This window comes from Nyctibius grandis, chromosome Z (genome assembly GCF_013368605.1).
Source record: "Nyctibius grandis isolate bNycGra1 chromosome Z, bNycGra1.pri, whole genome shotgun sequence".
NCBI lineage: Eukaryota > Metazoa > Chordata > Aves > Nyctibiiformes > Nyctibiidae > Nyctibius > Nyctibius grandis.
In genome coordinates, this window is record NC_090695.1 from 86,570,470 (window position 1) to 86,591,577 (window position 21,108).

At 45.7% G+C, this 21,108-nt stretch overlaps 2 protein-coding genes across 2 annotated transcripts in view; one reads left to right on the forward strand and one right to left on the reverse strand.

The window, feature by feature from the left end:
- The first annotated feature begins 2,034 nt into the window (after nucleotides 1-2,034).
- Nucleotides 2,035-4,706, forward strand: MRPL50 (mitochondrial ribosomal protein L50). The gene is made up of 2 exons (XM_068423692.1): nucleotides 2,035-2,134; nucleotides 4,185-4,706. The coding sequence occupies exons 1-2, from the start codon at nucleotides 2,049-2,051 to the stop codon at nucleotides 4,573-4,575; spliced, it is 477 nt and encodes a 158-aa protein (XP_068279793.1). The 5' UTR covers nucleotides 2,035-2,048; the 3' UTR covers nucleotides 4,576-4,706.
- A 4,481-nt stretch (nucleotides 4,707-9,187) lies between these two features.
- Nucleotides 9,188-21,108, reverse strand: part of PLPPR1 (phospholipid phosphatase related 1) — a 65,608-nt gene continuing 53,687 nt past the window's right edge. Inside the window, exons 5-7 of the mRNA XM_068423536.1 lie at nucleotides 13,442-13,618; nucleotides 11,531-11,662; nucleotides 9,188-9,235 (exon numbers count right to left, since the gene is read on the reverse strand). Of these exons, the coding sequence (XP_068279637.1) occupies nucleotides 9,203-9,235; nucleotides 11,531-11,662; nucleotides 13,442-13,618 (342 nt within the window). The 3' untranslated portion in view covers nucleotides 9,188-9,202. The remainder of the gene's footprint in view (nucleotides 9,236-11,530; nucleotides 11,663-13,441; nucleotides 13,619-21,108) is intronic.

The following is a 21,108-nucleotide window of genomic DNA, read 5'->3' on the forward strand; positions in this document are numbered from 1 at the left end:
GCTGACAGCAGAGACAGGAACACCACCTCTTTCTTCTGGTTTGGTTGCAGTCCTGTAGGTCTCCACGCACCTGAATTCAAATAAACCTCTGCTCCTGACGAGAAGCATCCTACTGATCTACGTAGATCGCTTCTCTTAAACTTGAGTGGAAAAAATGTTCCCCCAAACCAGCAAAAGAAACCCTCTCACACTTTATAAAACTAAAGCTGTAGCTTTGCTAAATAATTCCTGCTCCTTTGCTGGACACCTCTCACACACACTGTGCCTGATGCAGCTAGCAGCTGTGCCCAGGCTCCTTATGTTTCTGACAGAGGCGTTTGTGACCACGTTGTCCAAAAAGCAGACTCGTGCCCGCTGTGCAATGAACCCATCTCACACGCTCAGGAGAGATATTGTATTTATTCTGTGCAGGGTGCTCGGTGGAATCACCCACAAGTCAAGCACCCCTACTGCAAATCCCAGCACCTTTTCATACACAAGGAATAACATGAAATCATCCCTCTATTTGCATAACATACTTTTCATTGGTTAATATATCTGATTACAATTAACATAAACGCTTAGTCATTCCTATACGATCTACTGATGCTCAGGGGAAGGGTCTTCCCTAGGCAAGGGTCTTTTTGACCTGTGGGTGTGATTTTTAGTATCATAATGAAGGTAGTTCATAAGGATACTCAAATCCCTGCTTTCTTTCCCAAGCTGACCACCTGCACAAGAAATCTCATGTCTTGGTTCTGAATTTGACATCCCAGAACTCAGTTTACCTGTTCTTGGCTTTAAATTAGCAATTGTTTTCTTTTCCTTATTAGCTCACATGAACTTAGTAACTGTTTATTGTTTTCTTGATTAATTCACCTGCAAAAGCCATGGTTAACTTTTAACTCAGCAATAAGCAATAGGTAACATTAAGCACTAGGTAACTGATACCAGCTGGAGCTAGCAGATGTCTGCTGAATGTACCACAGTCAGTCAAAGCAAGGCTGGGAGTTGGGTCTGTTTAGCCTGGAGAAGACTGAGGGGGGATTGTGTCAATACTTACCAATCCAATACCTTGGGGGTGGGTGTCAAGGGGATGGGGCCAGACTCTTCTCAGTGGTGCCCAGCGACACGACAAGGGGCAACAGGCATAAACTGAAACGTGGGAAGTTCCATCTGAATATGAGGAAAAACTTCTTTATTGTGAGGGTGCCAGAGCCCTGGCACAGGCTGCCCAGGGAGAGGGGGAGTCTCCTTCTCTGGAGATATTCAAACCTGCCTGGACACGACCCTGTGCAACGTGATCTGGGTGACCCTGCTTGGGCAGGGGTTGGGCTGGGTGATCTCCAGAGGTCCCTTTCTACCCTTAACCATTCTGGGATTCTGTGAAGGCTGTGTACAGATGGAGCGTTATTTCTAGCTTTTAAAAATGAACATCCTTTTAAAAAATAGGAAAAGTGATATTCTCATGTAATGGTGTGCCCAGATCAGAAATGGCAGCCTACAGAACAAACCGCCTGTGCAAACAGCCTGGCTGACAGCACTGGCAGCCGTCACAGCCCGAAGATGGGATGAAAACCTCCAGAGACGCTGCCAAGAGTCTTCGGAATCATCGAACGGTTTGGGTTGGAAGGGACCTTAAAGAACATCCAGTTCCAACCCCCTGCCATGGGCAGGGACACCTTCCACCAGACCAGGTTACTCCCAGCCCCATCCAGCCTGGCCTTGAACACTGCCAGGGAGGGGGCAGCCACAGCTTCTCTGGGCAGCCTGGGCCAGGGTCTCACCACCCTCACAGGGAAGAATTTCTTCCTCAGATCTCATCTCAATCTCCCCTCTTTCAGTTTAAAACCGCTCCCCCTCGCCCTATCACTCCTTGCCCTTGTCAAAAGCCCCTCTCCCCCTTTCCCGTAGCCCCCTCAGGCGCTGGAAGGTGCTAGAAGGTCTCCCTGGAGCAGGGGGGGGGGGGGGCGCGCGGCGGGACTGCAGTTCCCGTGAGGCATTGCGGGGCGCGGCAGAAGTGCGTCACCGCCGCGCTGACTGCCGGGAAGGGCGGGCGTCCCCTGGCGATGGCGGCGGTGGCCGCGCTGCGGGCGGCGGGACGGCGGCTGGGCCTGGGCCCTGCGGCGCGCACGGCGTTCTGGGGCCGCCCCAGGTACCGGCGGGGAGGGCGGGGAGCGGCTCCTGCGGGCGGGCAGGCGCCGGCGGAGACGGTGCTGTGCCGCGGTGGGGAGGCTGGCGGCCGTCCGGACCCGCCGGCCGCGGTGCGGGGCTTCCGTGCGGTGTTCCAGAGCCGTGTCGGGTCGCAGGCCGCGGGGCGCGCAGCGGGCGGGCTGCGGGTGGGACGGTGCAGAGTTGCGGTTTTAACGCTCTTAGCTGAGTGAGGTGAGAGGGAGCTGGCTGGGTGTGGGAGAAGAGATGTTTCAGGGCAGCAGGGCAGTGGGAATGAAAAGTGGTGGTTTCTGTGTAACTTTTTACACAGAATCACAGAATGTTCGGGATTGGAAGGGACCTCGAAAGATCATCTAGTCCAATCCCCCTGCCGGGGCAGGATTGCCTAGACCATATCACACAGGAACGCGTCCAGGCGGGTTTTGAATGTCTCCAGAGAAGGAGACTCCACAGCCTCTCTGGGCAGCCTGTTCCAGTGTTCGGTCACCCTCACCGTAAAGAAGTTTTTCCTCATATTTATGTGGAACCTCCTGTGTTCCAGCTTGCACCCATTGCCCCTTGTCCTGTCAAGGGATGTCACTGAGAAGAGCCTGGCTCCATCCTCATGACACTTGCCCTTTACATATTTATAAACATTAATGAGGTCACCCCTCAGTCTCCTCTTCTCCAAGCTAAAGAGACCCAGCTCCCTCAGCCTCTCCTCATAAGGGAGATGTTCCACCCCCTTAATCACCTTCGTGGCTCTGCGCTGGACTCTCTCTAGCAGTTCCCTGTCCTTCTTGAACTGAGGGGCCCAGAACTGGACACAGTATTCCAGATGCGGCCTCACCAGGGCAGAGTAGAGGGGGAGGAGAACCTCTCTTGACCTGCTAACTACACCCCTTCTAATACACTCCAGGATGCCATTGGCCTTCTTGGCCACAAGGGCACATTGCTGGCTCATGGTCATCCTGTTGTCCACTAGGACCCCCAGGTCCCTTTCCCCTACGCTGCTCTCCAACAGGTCTGTCCCCAACTTGAAACCACACTTTTAGGTGAAACCACACTTGTGTTGACTAGATTGTGGCATATAAGCAAGTCAGCTTGGGGTAGGCTTCAATTTTCTAGTTAAAACTAATGATCGTATTTTTTTTTTACCTGTTGGCACTAATTTTTTCTGTACTAGTGGTTATTTTCTGTTACGCTTTTTCCCCCCCCAGTAGATTAGCAAATGGAGCTGTAACTGGGAAGACGAGTCATTAATCTGGTTGAAATTCTGTTTACACTCAGGCCAATAAAATAAGCTAAGCCTACCAGGTGATCGCTTTGTAGAGACAACCTGTGTGGTGAGCAGCATTTGGGGGAGTACTCTGTGCAGCTCTGGGGCCCCAACAGAAGAAGGACATGGAGCTGTTGGAGCGAGTCCAGAGGAGGCCACGGAGATGCTCAGAGGGCTGGAGCACCTCTGCTCTGGAGACAGGCTGAGAGAGTTGGGGCTGTTCAGCCTGGAGAAGAGAAGGCTCCGGGGAGACCTTCTAGCACCTTCCAGTGCCTGAAGGGGCTACAGGAAAGCGGGAGAGGGGCTTTTTACAAGGGCATGGAGTGACAGGACGAGGGGGAATGGTTTTAAACTGAAAGAGGGGAGACTGAGATGAGATCTGAGGAAGAAATTCTTTGCTGTGAGGGTGGTGAGACCCTGGCCCAGCTTGCCCAGAGAAGCTGTGGCTGCCCCCTCCCTGGCAGTGTTCAAGGGCAGGTTGGATGGGGCTTGGAGCAACCTGGTCTGGTGGAAGGTGTCCCTGCCCGTGGCAGGGGGTTGGAACTGGATGGGCTTTAAGGTCCCTTCCAACCCAAACCAGTCTGTGATTCTATAAAAGCAAAGGTCTAGCCTATGTGCTTTTGCTCTTGCATGCATAACAAACCTGCTCTGTGCATGGGATGTGTAAACTCTGTTTGCTAAGTTGAGTCTGATATTAAAAAGAGTACGAACAGAAATGTGCTCTGGCTCATTCTTAAATAGCAGAGAGACTGCAAATACTTCTTTGTGTCAACAGGAAAGAGGAAAAAGAAGTAGAAGCAGACAAACTAATTGACGAAGAGAAAAGTGAACCCAGCCTGATCTGCCCGCCACCACGTAGCAGAAACTATCTTCCTCCGGAGGATATACAGAGCTGCCTTGAGTCTCACGTCAAGGAGATTTTTGGACCCTCACTGCCTGATAATTGGCAGCAGACACCCCTCAACGAAAACAGGTTGAAGTATCGCCTCCTGGCTCAGCTGGCAGCAGAACTCGGTCACGCTGTCCCCAATTCACAGCTCCACCTGATGCGCAGCACTGAGGACGTCTTGAATTTCTACAGCACTCCCGTGAAGGATGGGTCCAAGTTTGATGAACTGTGTGCTGCAGAGCTACCCCCAAACCTGAAGATTATCTGGGAGCGGTGAGTCGCACCACGAAGCATCACATCGCTTTGCCTCGTGTCCCTAAGGCAGGACCGCAGAGCAGAAGCAGAGCCCTTTCGTTGTGGTATTGACCGAATAGATAAATATCACTAATAAAGGTTCATTTAATTGTCTTCAGGTTTCATTGTTTCTGTTGATTATATACAGGAACAAGAGCAGAAGTTCTCCCTGTGGAACAGTGATGCAGCGTGGTCAGTAGCGGTACTAACGTGTGCTTCCTGGCCTTCACCGCGCTGCCCGGCAGTCACAGGGTCCAGGGAGGACGAACGGGGGGAACAACTGCCCAGTTTCTTCCCTGCACCTCGTAATCTTTTTGTAATTGGTTCTGAACTGTGTGACGGGCTTTTGCCAGTGCAGTTTGGCTATGTCAGGCACCATGGTCAACTCGGCCAGCAAACCCTAGGGGAAGGGGGGGGCAGGTGAGCCAGCATCTTTTTTTCTTTTTTTTTTCTCCTTTTTTCCTTGAGATTGAGGTTGGACATCAGGAAGCATTTCTTCTCAGCAAGGGTCATTAGCCATTGGAAGGGGCTGCCCAGGGAGGTGGTGGAGTCACCATCTCTGGAGGGGTTTAAGAAAAGCCTGGACATGGCACTTAGTGCCATGGTCTAGTTGACATGGTGGTGTCAGGGCAATGGTTGGACTCGATGAGCCCAGAGGGCTCTTCCAACCTCATTGATTCTGTGAAAATAAGACCCTGTCAACAGTAATGTTTCTAAAAGCCATCACAGGTGTCATCTTCAATAAAACCAGTTGTTCTACTCAAAATTGCTACGTGAAGATCACGCCAAGTGGAATTCTGAAATCTCTTAACTCAGTCATGGTGAACTCTCCAACAACGCTATAAAAACAGCTGCCATCAAGGCAGCTTGTAGAATTCTACCAGGTCTGTCAAAGGACAGAGTTTTTATATTTTTTCTGTTGCTCCTAATAGCTATTAGTTAGTTTTTCTTATATGTTAGCTATATGTTACTTTTTCTGTAGCTATGGAAAAACATTTAGCAGCTATGTTAATTTTTCTTCCCATGTAACTGATGATACAGGTTTGGTTTTAATCAAAGCAGTCAAGCCGTGGCATCAAGGGAACAAGAAAATAAATGCAACAGCCTGAGAAATGCCTGGTACGTTGTGAATATTTTCTACCAAATGGGTGGTTTACAGTGAGGTGAGATTCTGTGTGTGTGGGAATAATCCAGAAATACCTTGGTGACACCACTTGGTCTCCTGAGCCCTAGCTCCCCTGCTTTCTGTTAGCATACAAATACCTGAATGGGAGTGAATGGGAGAGGACTGGGGCTGTTCCACTGGTCGCTGTGGAAGGCTGGCTGTTCACAAATCCCTTCCCTGTAGCTTATGGAAAACCACAGTGTGATAAATAGCTAAATCTGTCTCATCTTGTCTGCCTCAGAGCAATGAATTGGAAGTATTTTTTAATGAAATCATGTCCCCTTTCCATCAAAGGGGAGATACTTACGCCTCCTTGTTTCCTCTTAGTGATCATTATCTAAAAAAAACCCACTTTCAGTGGTAGCTGCACTTTCTGCTCATCACCTTCTGTGTCTCTCCCAGTACGTAACTTTCGTGGCTCATGTAACGTGATCAGAAGAGAGGGTGAAAAACAGAAGACTGAAAAATAGGAGGATAGGCAAGAAAGGAGCATGACAACAGCCTCATCTCATGTTGTGCTGTGTCTGAGTTGAGTCAAATTGCCATTTTCCCTAATCTTGGATATTTTAGTCCCTCTGAGGTCCAAGCCTCACACTTCCATCAGCACTCCTGTGCGAGCGGCTGTGGGGACTGACGTACGAGGGAAGAAGATTGGACACAGCATTTGAGATGCAAAACTTGTAACTGCTTGTAACAAGCCGAAAAAGCAGAAGTCTGAAATGAGATCAAAGCCTTGCACACAACACCTGTGCCATGGAGGGCTAAGACTTCTAGGTGCTTAAACATTTGTTTTTATCCTTGGGCTTTCAAAAGTACCTGATTTCTATTTGATTCAATTATGAATAAATAAATAAAAGCCCTGCCCACACATTTGCAGGAGGGCTGTTCTTCCTTTGTTTCAGGCAGAACCAGCAGAGAAGAAACCAGCAGCAGAACCAGCAGCAGAAAAGCTCTTCAGGAAGAACCAGCAGCAGAAAAGCTGCCTCAGCTCACTGTAGACAGCACATAGACAACGATGTGCCCCAGAACAGGAACGTAAAAACCAAAGGCTACCTAAAGACTGATTTTTTTCACTGGGTCACAGGTTCCAGGAGGTGGACACACATTGCTCCTGAAGGGAAAGGGACCTGGGAAAAGCAAGTGTGCTGTTAGTCTAGACTTCCTCTGCAGGGGCTTCTCTGTCAACTGGAAAAGGCTGATGGTACTATAAATCTAAAACGGTAGCAAACACATAGAGCTAGCCAAGAGGAAAGGCAGTGAACACGTGTGACAGGTCTAGCTTCATCCAACCAGTCATCCAGGCAACTCAGGCATGTGCAAACAAGCGTGCACACCCCTGTGGATCTGCATCTACCTGCAGACCTCTCCTGGGCGCAGGCATCCTCATGTACCACCTCAGAGAAGAGAGCAGGGATCACTTATGTCGAAGTGGAGAGGGGTGCCTCACCATGCTGCACTACAACTGGAAGGATAAAGCAGTCCTTCAGGAAGTGGAAAATGGAGATTCAAATCCTTCTTCAACCTGGAGGATGGGGAAGAAACTCAAAACAACATCTTCCAGCTTCGGAAACACATCAAGCTGGAGGATAAGCAGACGGGGACAACATCACTACCAGTTCTGTGGAAGCTACTGTGGTAGCAGCACAGCTGGGACAAACACAACCCTGAGGTCCACTGCAAAAACTAGGCTACATAACAAAGTTTTTTATCTTAGAATTCAACCCCCTGCTTACCCTTTGCAGTACGAGTGGACTTTGGTGCTGCTGACTGTGCGTACTGAATGGAGCACTCACTGCTGATAAGCTTGCCTAACTTGTCATTATTATTTTAATAAGTTAGAAAATACCAACCTGGAAGAAACATCACAAGACCAGACACAGACATCCCAAATTTTCTTTGTGTCACAGGCAAATGACAGAGACCAGGCCACATGTTTTGTTTTTTTTGATAATTTTTTTTTTTTTGCATCTGTTTTGGAAAAAATATACAAAAAAAAAGCCAAGAAGAACCAACATGGAAATGTGAGGTAAACATTCCAGTAAAAGTATAGACAGAGGCTCCATTCTTTAAAGGAGACACACAGCAGTTATCACCATGCTAGAAGAATGAGATGCAGGAAAATCCTAGAAACAGTGAAAAGTTATGTAATGAAGCCTTTGCCCCAGTCCTAGCCACTGTAAATGGGCTCTTTTTTGTTATTCCCCCCCACCCACACTTAATTGTGTTTTTTTTTTTCCTTAAACAAAGTTCTTAAATTGTAAAATAGCAGTTGTGATATAAATTCTTTATGACAGCATTTACAAAAATGCAGACTGCTACTACAGACTGTGTCAGGGTTTTTGGGGTTTTTTTGGGGGTTTTTTTTTGACTTGCCAAAGCCCCTCAGTGAAAACTACACTGTCGGGGCAAAACTGGCTTCTTGGTTATGCCAATCTAAATGTCAAGTAACGCCACTCCACTGGAGAAGTGGCGTCACTTTTCCTTTGCACCAGTGTTACTAGTTACCCCACAAATCTATGATGAAGTTATGAAACACTTAAAGCTCGAGCCTCAGCTCCGCAGTGGTGGCTGTATATCCCCATAGTCAATTCCTGAAGCCAGGTTTCACTGGGAGCTTTGGCTGGGCCTCGGGGAGGAACGGAGATCTAGAGAGATGGTATAGTCAGCTCACATGCTATCAGCTACTACTATAAATTTTCACGTCCAGCCTGTCTGTATTGCAGGCTGAGCACGTTGCTTTAGTTATTCTTCAATAACTAGCGCAATCACCCACACCAAAACGACCAGGCTTTGGTTCAGTGAGATGCTTAAGGATGTACTTCAAGCCTGCCAAGCAGTCTGGAAACTGGATGGCTAGCTCAAGTCCATGATGCTAAGGAATGCTTTAGTAGCTCACTGAATCAAGGATGGATGTTTTATTACTTGTCGATAGTTATCATTCGGGTTAGATTCCTGATCACCATTATTTTAATCTGAATTAAATATATGTAATTACTTCAGATCTATGCCGAGCTTACTCACATCAGAATCTGACCCGCTGGTAGAAGCACTTTTCATGGTAAGAAAAGGTAAAAGTGATTTTTCTTTTCCCCCCCAAGATATATAAATTCAAAAATGAAAAAAAGATTGTGTACAAATATCACATAACAACATCAACAATTCCATAGGTGTAGTTCCTCAGTGCACACTTTAAACAATAAAAGGTTTTTTTGTTCTTTTTTTTTTTTTCCGTTTTGCTTTTAAATTCTGGCATAATAATATTAAAGCTGACAAAAAAATCAGGGCAAGCTACATCACTTCCTCATACAAAAAAAGTACAAAACATTAGCCTCTAACTAGACATAACATAATACTGGTCATCACAGTTAGACATTGAGTAACTGTGTGTCTTGGAGTATTGTACTGGAGGGTAATAAAAAATAGCTTCTGCTGCCAATCTTCCATCTCAGGTTACTTCAGTCATAGAGGCAGAGTGATTCTGCAAAGAGGAAAAGGCAAACACATGAACATCTGTATGCAGTTTGGCATTTACACACCCTAGTGTGTTAAACGGGTGAGAAAAACCTTCATTAATAAAATCTGCTGCCCGGCTCATGTAGGGCTTTACAGTGAAGTCATACGGTCACAGAGCTCAGACAGTGGCTCTGTCCTCAGCCATGAAGAGCCTGAAAGACCACAGTTCAGCTTCACGTGATAGGCACATGTAGATCCTACACAGTTTGATCCTGGGGAACATACAGAGCTTAAAACAGGTTGCCCAGAGAAGCTGTGGCTGCCCCTGGCAGTGTTCAAGGCCACGTTGGATGGGGCTTGGAGCAACCTGGTCTGGTGGAAGGTGTCCCTGCCCGTGGCAGGGGATTGGAACTAGACGATCTTTAAGGTCCCTTCCAACCGAAACCATTCTGTGATTCTAAAACCACACGGAGGTGGGGTCATTACGCCAAAACACACACAGCCACAGATACACAGCAACACAGAAGTCCTCTTTAGGTGCAAACAGTGTTGATTTAACCTTCTTGGAAGCCAGCGTGCAGGACTTCAGCGGCACTACTGAGTCATCCTTGGATCATGCTGCATCTGCAAGGCTTGTGTGGGTGCAAGGCAAAACAAGAGTGGGAATGGATGCAGAGCTGCACAGAGAAGGATGATGCACCTCTTATATCCAACAAAAGAGTAAAGAGCAGCCACTCCCAAGAGCGTGCTTATAATAGCTTCAGAGTAGGATCACGTTGTTCCCAATCTACCCCCACGTGGTAGATGTATGGTCGTTTAGAGACTAACGCCCTGAACCAGAGAAAATTATCATCTTGTTGATTATAGTGGACGTGAACAGTTAAGGCCTAGTCCCTACCTGCACTTCACAGACCAGAAGCTATAAATAGCTGACTATACAAAATTTGTCTCATATAGTTTATGAATGTTTTAACCTGTTCAGCCCTTTTCTCATACACGATGCAATTTGGGTATATAATAGCACTTAAGTTTCTAGACTACAAGTCCAAGAGAACAGTTAACGCAGACAGTTCTGCAGATTTAGTTGAAAGTCTTCCAGCAAATCTTTGCCTAATCAAAAGTGACTTTTCAATCAAGCAAAGTCTCTCCAGTGTTAGAAACAGCGTCGTTTCCATTTTTTTAATTCCTATTTTCAGTTTATTTGTCAAAGGGTTTAACAAAAGTTACTGTTGATCCTGCCACACACCATGTACACAGGAATGACAGGCCGTGCAGTACAGGCAGTACAATTTAAAGAACAAATAAATTACACCAGGACACTTCAGATAACCGATAAACTGAAATTCCTCCTTGTTCCCAGACATTCTTGGCCGGTGTCATTTGGTTGTCAGTTTTGAAAGGACTTCTTCTCCCAGGCAACCAGCAACAGGACAAGAGGACACAGCCTCAAGCTTCGCCAGGGGAGGGTCAGGTTGGACATCAGGAAGCATTTCTTCTCAGAAAGGGTCATTAGCCACTGGAAGGGGCTGCCCAGGGAGGTGGTGGAGTCACCATCTCTGAAGGTGTTTAAGAAAAGCCTGGACATGGCACTTAGTGCCCTGGTCTAGTTGCCATGGTGGTGTCAGGGCAATGGTTGGACTCTATGATCCCAGAGGGCTCTTCCAACCTCATTGATTCTGTGATTCTGTGGCTGGGTATGATTCAGTTACGCCAACACAAGCCATTTGAAGTTAGTAGTTTAACGGAAACACCATCAATGATGATGCTCCTGCTAGCCTATTTTTTTGCAAACTTGAAAGAATGCTCTTAACTTCTCTTCTGATGACTCAGAGATAGAAAACAGTATATGGTTTCTTCTTCTTATGGAAGATACTGAACAGTAATAAGGATCAAAAACTAATCTCTATAATATTTTTCTGGACAGGGTAGTTCATCCTCAGGATTACAAATGTTAGAGTAAATCCTTAAGACATCCCAAAAGCATTCCAAAGTCTAATTAGGCAGATGTATCTTTACTTTTCTCTCTGTTTTCTATTCTTCTAAGCAAAAGTTTGTTATCACAAACGATATGCAGAGGCATGTGACATCCTACTGCTTTAGCTTTGGATGTGCACAGGGGCAGATCATCTACAGTATGTGGTGGTTTAAGGGGTAAATGCCTTAAAACAAACTCTCCTCTGATGCAAACTCACCCTGTTCAATGGGCTTAATGTTATGAATAAAACCAGCTCCTTGTGTGGCTATGTATACAACTAATTTTTACTGTGCCATAACAGAAAAATGTGCTTGATGATGGTCTGGGTGAGAGGATTTACAGTACCTGTGCACTCAATGTCTCCAGGGGACTTTCCACTCTTGGAAAAGCCATTAGTGGCATTCCTCGTGGGTCTTCAGGCTTCGGTTTAGAAGTAGCTCCATGAGTGCCTTTAAAGTTATGGACAACACATATCCCCTGTGTAATGCAGAGAAAAAAAACAAGTGAGGTCAGCATGTTCTGCCCCAAGGAAAACTCACAGAAATTACCATCAGGGTCTCCAAACTGCCAGGTTTTGCAAAGAACTTAAGGTGGATTTTGGTTCAAGGCATCATCTATCTCAGCCTTGGGCTACAGTGCATTTACTGACATAGCAGGGTGTGGTGGACTACCTTGGTAAATGGGTTCATCTGGCCTGTAATCTGCAGTGAGGAACCATTCTCAGCCTTCTTATGTTTTATATAGCAGAGAATCCCATGTCTGCTTTGTTGTCACAGAACCATGTGTACCCTGATGATGCATTTTATTGGCCAAACATTCCCTTCAGACCCTGACCATCATTCCCAAACACTAAAACAGCTCACTGGATGGCTGAATCTACCTCACGTCTGGAGGACATCAAGCTCATTTAGCACCACTCCCGCATACTTCCAGCACAGCTGCTGTGGTGTTCATCCTACAAGCCCTTCCCATGTGCATGACCAGACTTACTGCACCCACATGGTGATGCTAATAGCAGCAAACACGCGAGGCAGGTTGGGGCTTGGGAACACAGTGGGAAAAAAAGACGTGTGCTGTCAGAGCGATTCTTGCAGCCAGCTCCTTGCTGGCTCTTCCTCTCCTCTGCTCTTGGGACCGCAGCAAGGAGCAGGCTGAAGCCCAGGAGAGCCCTTCCACCACCCCACAATCCGCCTTGTGACACCTGCAGGGTGGCAGAAGGTCTGCAGGAGACAAAATGTGGCTGGGAGCAGGCTGCCATGGCTAGAAACAGGTACGGGGAGCACCCAGGTTGCAGACATCTTTGTATTTAAAGAGAACACAGGAATAGATGATATGGGTTTTGGGGGTGGGTTTTTTTTTTGTTTTTTTAAGCACAGAATAGGAAAAAAAATCAGTGACAGGACAATGTAGATTTAAGGGATCTTTGAAACCTGATTGCTCCTGATTACAGGGATAAAGTGTCTGTTGCTATGCAGTGGATAGTTTTGCAGCACATTTTGATTAAATGGAGCCAGGCACATTTCTTGGTAATAGTGAGAATCGCCTTGACTGCTGTGTGGGTAAACCCTCAGCAAGAGATCTCCCACCAAACAAAAGACTGAAACCACACAGCAGACGAGGGAGCAGTACTGTTTGAAGTCCAGGGCGATGCTGTTCCTAGATGCTGTGGGAAGGCCTTTGATATGTTTTAATACATTTGGTTATCCTATGAGATGTTGAACAATTCCAGCTCAACTCCAGGTGCTGCAAGCGGAGGTAGTGTTGTCTCCCAGGGAGTTTCTCCTGACCTCCCTTCCTATTGCACTTGTTTTATCGTCTGGAACAAAATGGGGAGCTGGGACCACTGCTTACAGCCCCTGACATCACCCTGCATTCCACATTTTTGTAGATACCAGGCAGACACTGGGGTGTCAGAGAAGAAGTCTCAAGCGTGCCCCACTTTAGCTGCAATCTACACCATCGTTGAAGCATTTCCCAGGACAGGTCAAGTAAGAACATGCACAGTAATTAAAACAATCTTGAAACACATACAATGCACAAATGTCATCATATTAGCCTTATTAATTAGTATCAACCTGATTTCATATTAGGATTTTCTCTGATGATACCTTTAATTAGATGGGGCTAGAATTAGTTCTTAGCAACTGGATTATTCAGCTGCAATAGTCCACAAGAGAATATTTGGGGTTTGTTTTTTGTTTTTTTTTTTAAACTGAGATGTTTTTAAAATGAATGCAGAAGGACTGGTGGGCTTACCAGAAACAAAGCTACAGCACTGCCCAGGATGAAGCCTGCGATCACGTCCGAGCAGTGGTTTCGATACTCAGACACTCGATTCAGCCCGGTGAGGAAGGCAGCACACAGGGTACCCAGGCACAGCACAGGTTTGGCTAGCCTGCTGCTCTTTGTTTTAATTGTGCTTGTGATGTACATCTGAAACAAAGGTCAAGTCAGAAATGAGAAGGGGCTCTGCCAGAAACATGTCTTTTTCCACACAGACAAATCCTAAATCAGCAAGGATGTGAAAAAAACCCCATGACTCATTAAAAAATGCATTGGGAAATGAAGGAAGGTGTAAGGTAATTCAGACAACACTTTTTAAGAGAACAAAACAGATACTGTTAAATGATGTTTCAGGACGTCAAATATCCCATCAACTGCATTTACACTCTGGACTTTCTCTGAGGTGGTGTTTACAGGCTGTGTCACAGAGCTCCTGACTCGTGCAAGTACTTGCTCACACGCCAGCAAACGTGCTCTGAACGTACGTGACCAAGTGCCTGCCAAGGGAGCCAAGAATTTATGCTTATACTCCTGCAGAAACTGTGGTGTGCACATGAGGGAGCACCGAGCATCCACATGAAGTAGCTGCTCCAGTTTCCTAAGTGGTGTTAAGTGAGAACATTAAGAGAAACCATTCCAAACATTTTTCTCTGCAAGATGAAATGAAACACAGAATATGAGAGAGATTTCTTTGAAAACAGAGTTGATTCTGAAAATGTTAATTCCAGAGCATGAAGTTTCACTGTGCTCTGAAATTTTTTAAATTTTTTTTTAAATTTTTTTAACCCCACGTGTTTTTGGCAGCTTGTATATTTTATTTTGAATGCATTTTGACAGAGAGTAAAACCACGTGGGTCACAATTAGCAGCCAGCCGTTAATTCTGGAGCCACAAAATGACAAAGACCAAGCAAACGAAGCCTGATGACAAAGCAATTCAATAATATCCTTTTCATCAAGGAGGTATGGATGCCTGCATGATTTCCAAAGCTTTGATAAGCAAAGCAAATACACGAAATGCACGTGCCAGAAATGCCTCCAGATGACGCACTGACTCCCATAAATGGAACAATCAGGAAGATGGATACATTTGAAAATCTGATTCTTATTACCAATCAGCTGGTAAATGAACCTGATTCACATGGAGTAGATCTGATCCAGTGAAGGTACAAACACTTGTTCTGATGGTGAATGGAATATTACAAACCATGGAAGTGTCTCTCCCAGTGTTTGGTATCAAAAGGTGCCATTTTATTTGTAAAGAAAAAATACGTTCTTTTTCTGTAAAAATAAGTAAAACCACCAAAGCTGAAAATATTTCCATTCTTGACCCTTTTTCAGTGGTCAGAAATGGAAATATGGTTCTGTTTGTTAGTGGCTTGGCTTGGTGCTTCCAATTCCAACTACCAGCACAGCTTTCTCCGCACTCCACGGTCTGTTTGGCAGCCACAGGCAATTATTTTACCGTGTTTTAATGCCTGTCCCTTTCTTCACGAGCCAGGTATACAGAGGTCACTATGGTCTGGCACAGAGTTTTGGGATCAAGAAACAGAAATTATGGGTCCCTTCCAACCCAAACCATTCTATGATTCTATAAATTATACCCATTCTCAAGGTCACTCCATTCACTGCCCTTCATAAATTCCTTTCTTCTGCTGCATTGTGCGTATTTTTTACTCCATCTTTCTCCCTGTCTGTGTTTCTTTTCCCTTCTCCCTGACAGGGCCATCAAATGTCCCTGCAGCTGGCTTCCCCTCACTGGCTGGTGTTAAAAATGCCAACCCTAGACCCATTACAATACATAACTCTAGAAGAAAGGAAGGGATGCAGCAACCATTTATTGGAAGATAAAGGGACAGGACAGAGAAACCAGCGAGGGGAAGGAAGATCTGACTGCCTCCAGACCTGTACCTAGGCAAAATTATACTTTCACCTGCCAAGAAACTGCAGTACTGGACTTCTACCAGCTGAACTGGCCAGATGTCTACCTGGGGAAGGGAAGTCTTCTGCCCTTAAATGTGCTGCTGAGCATTTAAAGGTGAATTCAATTTATGAACCGGAACATGATGGTGTGTAATAGCACTGGGAATGGGACTATGCTACTCAGAATCACAGAATCAATCAGGTTGGAAGAGCCCTCTGGGATCATCGACTCCAACCATTGCCCTGACACCACCATGGCAACTAGACCAGGGCACTAAGTGCCATGTCCAGTCTTTTCTTAAACACCTCCAGAGATGGTGACTCCACCACCTCCCTGGGCAGCCACTTCCAATGTCTAATGACCCTTGCTGAGAAGAAATGCTTCCTAATGCCCAACCTGACCCTCCCCTGGCAAAGCTTGAGGCTGTGTCCTCTTGTGCTATCGCTAGTTGCCTGGGAGAAGAGGCCGACTCCCACTGCGCTACAACCTCCCTTCAGGTAGTTGTAGACTGCAATAAGGTCACCTCGGAGCCTCCTCTTCCCCAGGCTAAACACCCCCAGCTCCCTCAGCCGTTCCTCGGAGGCCAGACCCTCCAGACCCTAAACCTGAGAGGTTCCTGCGTGCTTTCTTTTTCCAACCCAATACCTGACTAGAGCACACACCTTGAAATGACAGGTAACAGCACAAGGCAGCAAACTTGCCCCAGTCTCTGCTGGCAGGTTGAGCTGCACCTGACTATCACCAAAACTCACGTTAAGGTTCTTCTTTGGAAACAATAGCAAAAAATATCATTGCCACTGTGTGAATAATTACCACCCCTTCACCCTATGCACTTCTTTGAGGAGAAGACAATTCAAACGAGCAATAGGGAGCCTGGTTGCTGTCCTGTTCCCCACCAAAGCACGACTGAGGCGTCCAAAGGAAAAGCATCACCTCTTCTAAAGTAACAGCGGTCCTGCTGTGACAGCCACAAACCCCAGCTCCAGAGAACAACCCATGTACACTTGTTTTCTTACAGGTGGTGAGATGAAGCTGCATCTTCGGGTTACCCACATGGGAGAGTTCTCCTTTTCACAGATGGGAAGTATCTAACGTATTTGAAGTTTCACACGCCTCGGCAGGAAAACATAAACTTGTAGTAAAGAGAAGGTTTTTAGCAATGAGGGTAATTAACCATGCGAACAGATTGCCAAAGGAAACCCGTTAAACCCACACGAGGAGGGTTTGAAACAAGACAAACTTTTCCCAGAAGGTTTGCTTCAAGTTCATCCATAAATCACGCACTGAGCTCAGAAATAACTGGGAGAGCTTCTCCATCCTGGTCAGACTTCCCAATCGCTGCGGTAGGACAAGAGAACACAGCCTCAAGCTTCGCCAGGGGAGGGTCAGGTTGGACATCAGGAAGCATTTCTTCTCAGCAAGGGTCATTAACCATTGGAAGGGGCTGCCCAGAGAGGTGGTGGAGTCACCATCTCTGGAGGGGTTTAAGAAAAGCCTGGACATGGCACTTAGTGCTATGGTCTAGTTGCCAGGGTGCTGTCAGGGCAATGGTTGGACTCGATGATCCCAGAGGGCTCTTCCAACCTGATTGATTCTGGGATTCTGTGATCTTTATTGCCCCGGTCCCTAAAGCCAAGATATTTTTCAAGATTGTCACAACGTGTTTACCCTTTCACTTAGAGCATGTTTTCAAAGCCTCGTGTAAGAGCCCAAAGTCTCAGTGAAAGTCACTTACATTTGATTTCCTACGCACAGCAGATGTTTTTGAAAATCTCCCACAATGCCGTTTGTAGGGTAAATTTATTTATGAAACTTTAAATGTCGAAACCAGTTACTTGATGGGTTGGAGAGGGAGGAAAGAAGTGAATGTAAAAAGATGTGAAGAAAACAGAACAAATCGTATTAAAAAATAAACTACATAGGTTTTAACTGTATCAATTATCTATCCAGCTCCTTTGCTGTGCTCTTATCTGTACACTCAAGCAGCGTATTTAGCAACGTGCAATGTGTGATAGTAGCATTCATCCTGTGTGTAATTCGTCTCCCATCTTTTTTCAGACAAAACCATAGACAGTCAAGGAGGCTTTTTTTGCAAGTTTAAAACAGACATACATACAAATATATATATGCAAATATATGCTTATATATATTTAGAATGTATGTTATATCTATGATGAGAAAGGCGGAGTGGAAGAAGTCTGTCTTGTCCTTTCAGCAGAAAGTGGGGAGATTTGTCATAGTTTATTTTCCTTGGAAAGTTCACAATTTCATACCAATACTGGAAAATTCTATGATGTTCTACAAGCTTTACAGAGTCTTTTCCTTTGCCGTAGAGATTCCTACAGTGAGAGAGAAGCAGAGGCTTTGACAATGTTGTGCATCGCAGAACACGATGCAGTCTCCTGGGTGCTCAGTGAAGCCGCTCAAAGTGCCAAGGCCTTTAATTTCATTGATTAGTCTGGTAGGTGTTAATGCAGAAATGGAAGAAATTGTTGGTGGGGTCACAGTGACCTGAGTTGCAGAAGGGACTTGCTGTAGTGTTCTCTGATATTCAGGATTTCCCAGATGTTGGAAGTTTCATGTCTAGATATATTATACCGCTCTAATCTAGTCAAGAAGCAATGCACCCAAGCGTAAACAACAGATGCCAGGTCGTGATCCAGTGTGATGAGGTCTTCTAGCCAGATGCAGGTGATGGAAAGCATTACTTGTGGATGCTGCTAGGCAAGAGCTTAGCTGAAGAATCCCGAAAACACCACTAAATTGTCAACGTAAGTGATCAGTTGTATTTTTCAACCACAGAGACCCTGCTGTGACTGTAAAAAATTCTCCTTGCTTTCACTCCAGAGGCAAACAGGAGGATCAGCAAGGATATCTACCTTCTCTCTACAAGACGTCCTCCAGTTGTGCTGGTGAAATACTTTAATTTTCAATGTTCTGGTTGAACACTACCATCTGTTAGATGGCCTTGCCATTGACTCTTCCGTGACCTGTCTCAGAAGTGCATAGAGTAACAGTTGTTTAAAGATGAGGTAACTGGGATACCCACATGCAACATATGATTTTATCATCTGTTTTTCAGTTCTTGCCAGAAATGTTAATGAATTAGGGAGTATTTCTAGCCTACAGTTTTTCCTTGGGAAAGGTACTTAGAAGCATGTGTTTCTAACTGTACAGCAGTGGATGCTATGTACAGTGACCACCATCTCTCCCTGCCATGCTTCTGGGAGACTTAATAAAACCTCATTAGATGCCATTCCAATTTTTGTGTAAGTATGGAAGCCAGGGCTGCTGGCTGTTTTCTCTTTTCCCTACTTAAGGCATACGAGATTCACCTCTGCCCACAGAGATCACGAAAGTGATGCTTTGGGTTCTCCTCAGCTTCTTTGGCAGGTGACAAGAAAAAGCCTAGTTGATTAAATATAAAACCCAGATTATAAAAAAAACCAAACAAAACAAAACACAAAGCCAAACCAAGCACAGTGGGAGTAGTGTCACTAGCAGACTAATGAACAAATCGGTACAGAGGCAGCTGCAGAGGGTACTGGAGGTTCAGTGATGGGAGGAGACTCCCAGATCTCAACAGACATTTGTACAATGAAAGACAATTTCTCTGCTGATTCCATTCTCCTGCCTCCTCATGTTCAACACATTTTATTTTTCTTGCTCCATGGCTCAAATCTTCAGCTTCATGCAAAATACAACTATAACTAACCTCTTAGGACAAGAGGATACAGCCTCAAGCTTCGCCAGGGGAGGTTCAGGTTGTACATTAGGAAGAAATTATTTTCAGAAAGGGTTATTAGACATTGGCAGGGGCTGCCCAGGGAGGTGGTGGAGTCACCATCTCTGGAGGGGTTTAAGAAAAAACTGGACATGGCACTTAGTGCCCTGGTCTAGTTGACACTAGACACATGGTCTAGTTGACCATTGCCAGGGTGTCAGGGCAATGGTTGGACTCGATGAGCCCAGAGGGCTCTTCCAACCTGGTTGATTCTGTGATTCTGATTCTGTGAAATACACTGTGGTTTATGTTCAGCAGCCCACGTTATATTAGAATCAGCAAGCCACATCTCAAAAGATTGTGCACAGCACAATTATTAAGCAAAGCCAGATCTGATTACATTTCTTGTGTAATGCTCACGTTAATCCCAGCTGACAGGTGGAGAAAAGACAAGTGACAAGGCCTTTAGTCCTAGAGGGTGTCTTCAGGCAGAGAACTGGGCTAAAATTGGACTGTAGGCTGAAATGCCTCAAGGGCAGACTTTTTGACCTTGCAGCTCAGAAATAACTCCATGTCCTGGCTCCACCTGGTATCTTGCCATGTGGAGGGGAAGCGCAGGCCCATCGCAGGTACTCTTGAAAGACTAGGGCTCAGAAAGGCTGAACTACTGGGGACTTAAGCTCAGAAGGGAAAAGCATTATTCCCCTTCATTTGTAGGAATCAGCCTGTTTGTAGAAGACTTGCCTTCCTAGGAAACAAGGGAGGTTGGGCAGGGAACGTCCATGGAAGGATGTAACCAGCTTATGGCAGAACCAGGACCAAGCCTGATCCTGGAGCTTCCACCTAAGAGTTTATCATGATGAAAACAGCTGCTACAACAATGTTGAGTTTATTGGGAACTGCATTTCACATGTGGTTGCTTATTGTTCAGAATTAATGCACGCAAAATGTTACGGGCTTTCCAAACACTTCCCAACAAATCCTAATCAAAGGAGTTACCAATTTATGTCTCCGTCATTATTCACGCAACATTCGGTGCAAAGAGATGGATATTGAAACAGCAGTGAGAGTCCTCTTCATTTTATAGTAAAAATGTGATGCTTTATTCATCTGTTACCAAGATCAGAGTAAAATATTCTGTAAATACCCTGCCATTAATAAGTTCGAGGCTTTTCTCAAATTCTGATGACCTACAGACAGACTCTGCCACTCATTTGGGGAAAAAAAAGACCTAGTTAAACCATTTTGAGATCAGAACCAGGCTAAGTCCTTGGATTTTAATGGCAAAACCACTAAGATTTTCTACTTTGTGAGTAAGCTTCTCAGGTCAATTTTCAAACATTACAGAGACTTCAGGCAGAGAACACAAAGGAGCAGATGATCCGTTTCACTAGACTTTTAAAGAGAGACAAATTCCTTCCTGACCTTGTCAAGATGTCAACTAGGGTCCACTTCTCTATGCTAACAGCAAAATTCTGGCCAGGACTTTTATTACCACCTTCTTCGCACAGGTAATTCAGGTCCTAATCAAGGGGAGCAAAATCTAGCCTAGTTCAGCCTCGCACTGAAATGCCACAATTTACGTTTTAAATGTTCAACAACCCAAGGCACGTGAACAAAATAAATAGTAGTGATCCAGGAGCTATTTCAGCATCAACTTCATTTTAATGTTCATGCAACAGAGGCGGGGAGAAGAAGAGGCTGAATGCATACTCAAAGACCTCTGAGAAAAACAGCACATACAACAAGACAAGGACCTCATGCCTCCACACCATACAGTGCCTCAAAAGCAAGAAAGATGCTGAGGTGTTGGATAGAGTCCAGAGGAGGGCGACCAAGCTGGTGAAGGGTCTGGAGGGTCTGGCCTACAAGGAACGGCTGAGGGAGCTGGGGGTGTTTAGCCTGGAGAAGAGGGGGCTCAGAGGTGACCTATTGCAGTCTACAACTACCTGAAGGGAGGTTGTAGTGAAGTGGGAGTCGGCCTCTTCTCCCAG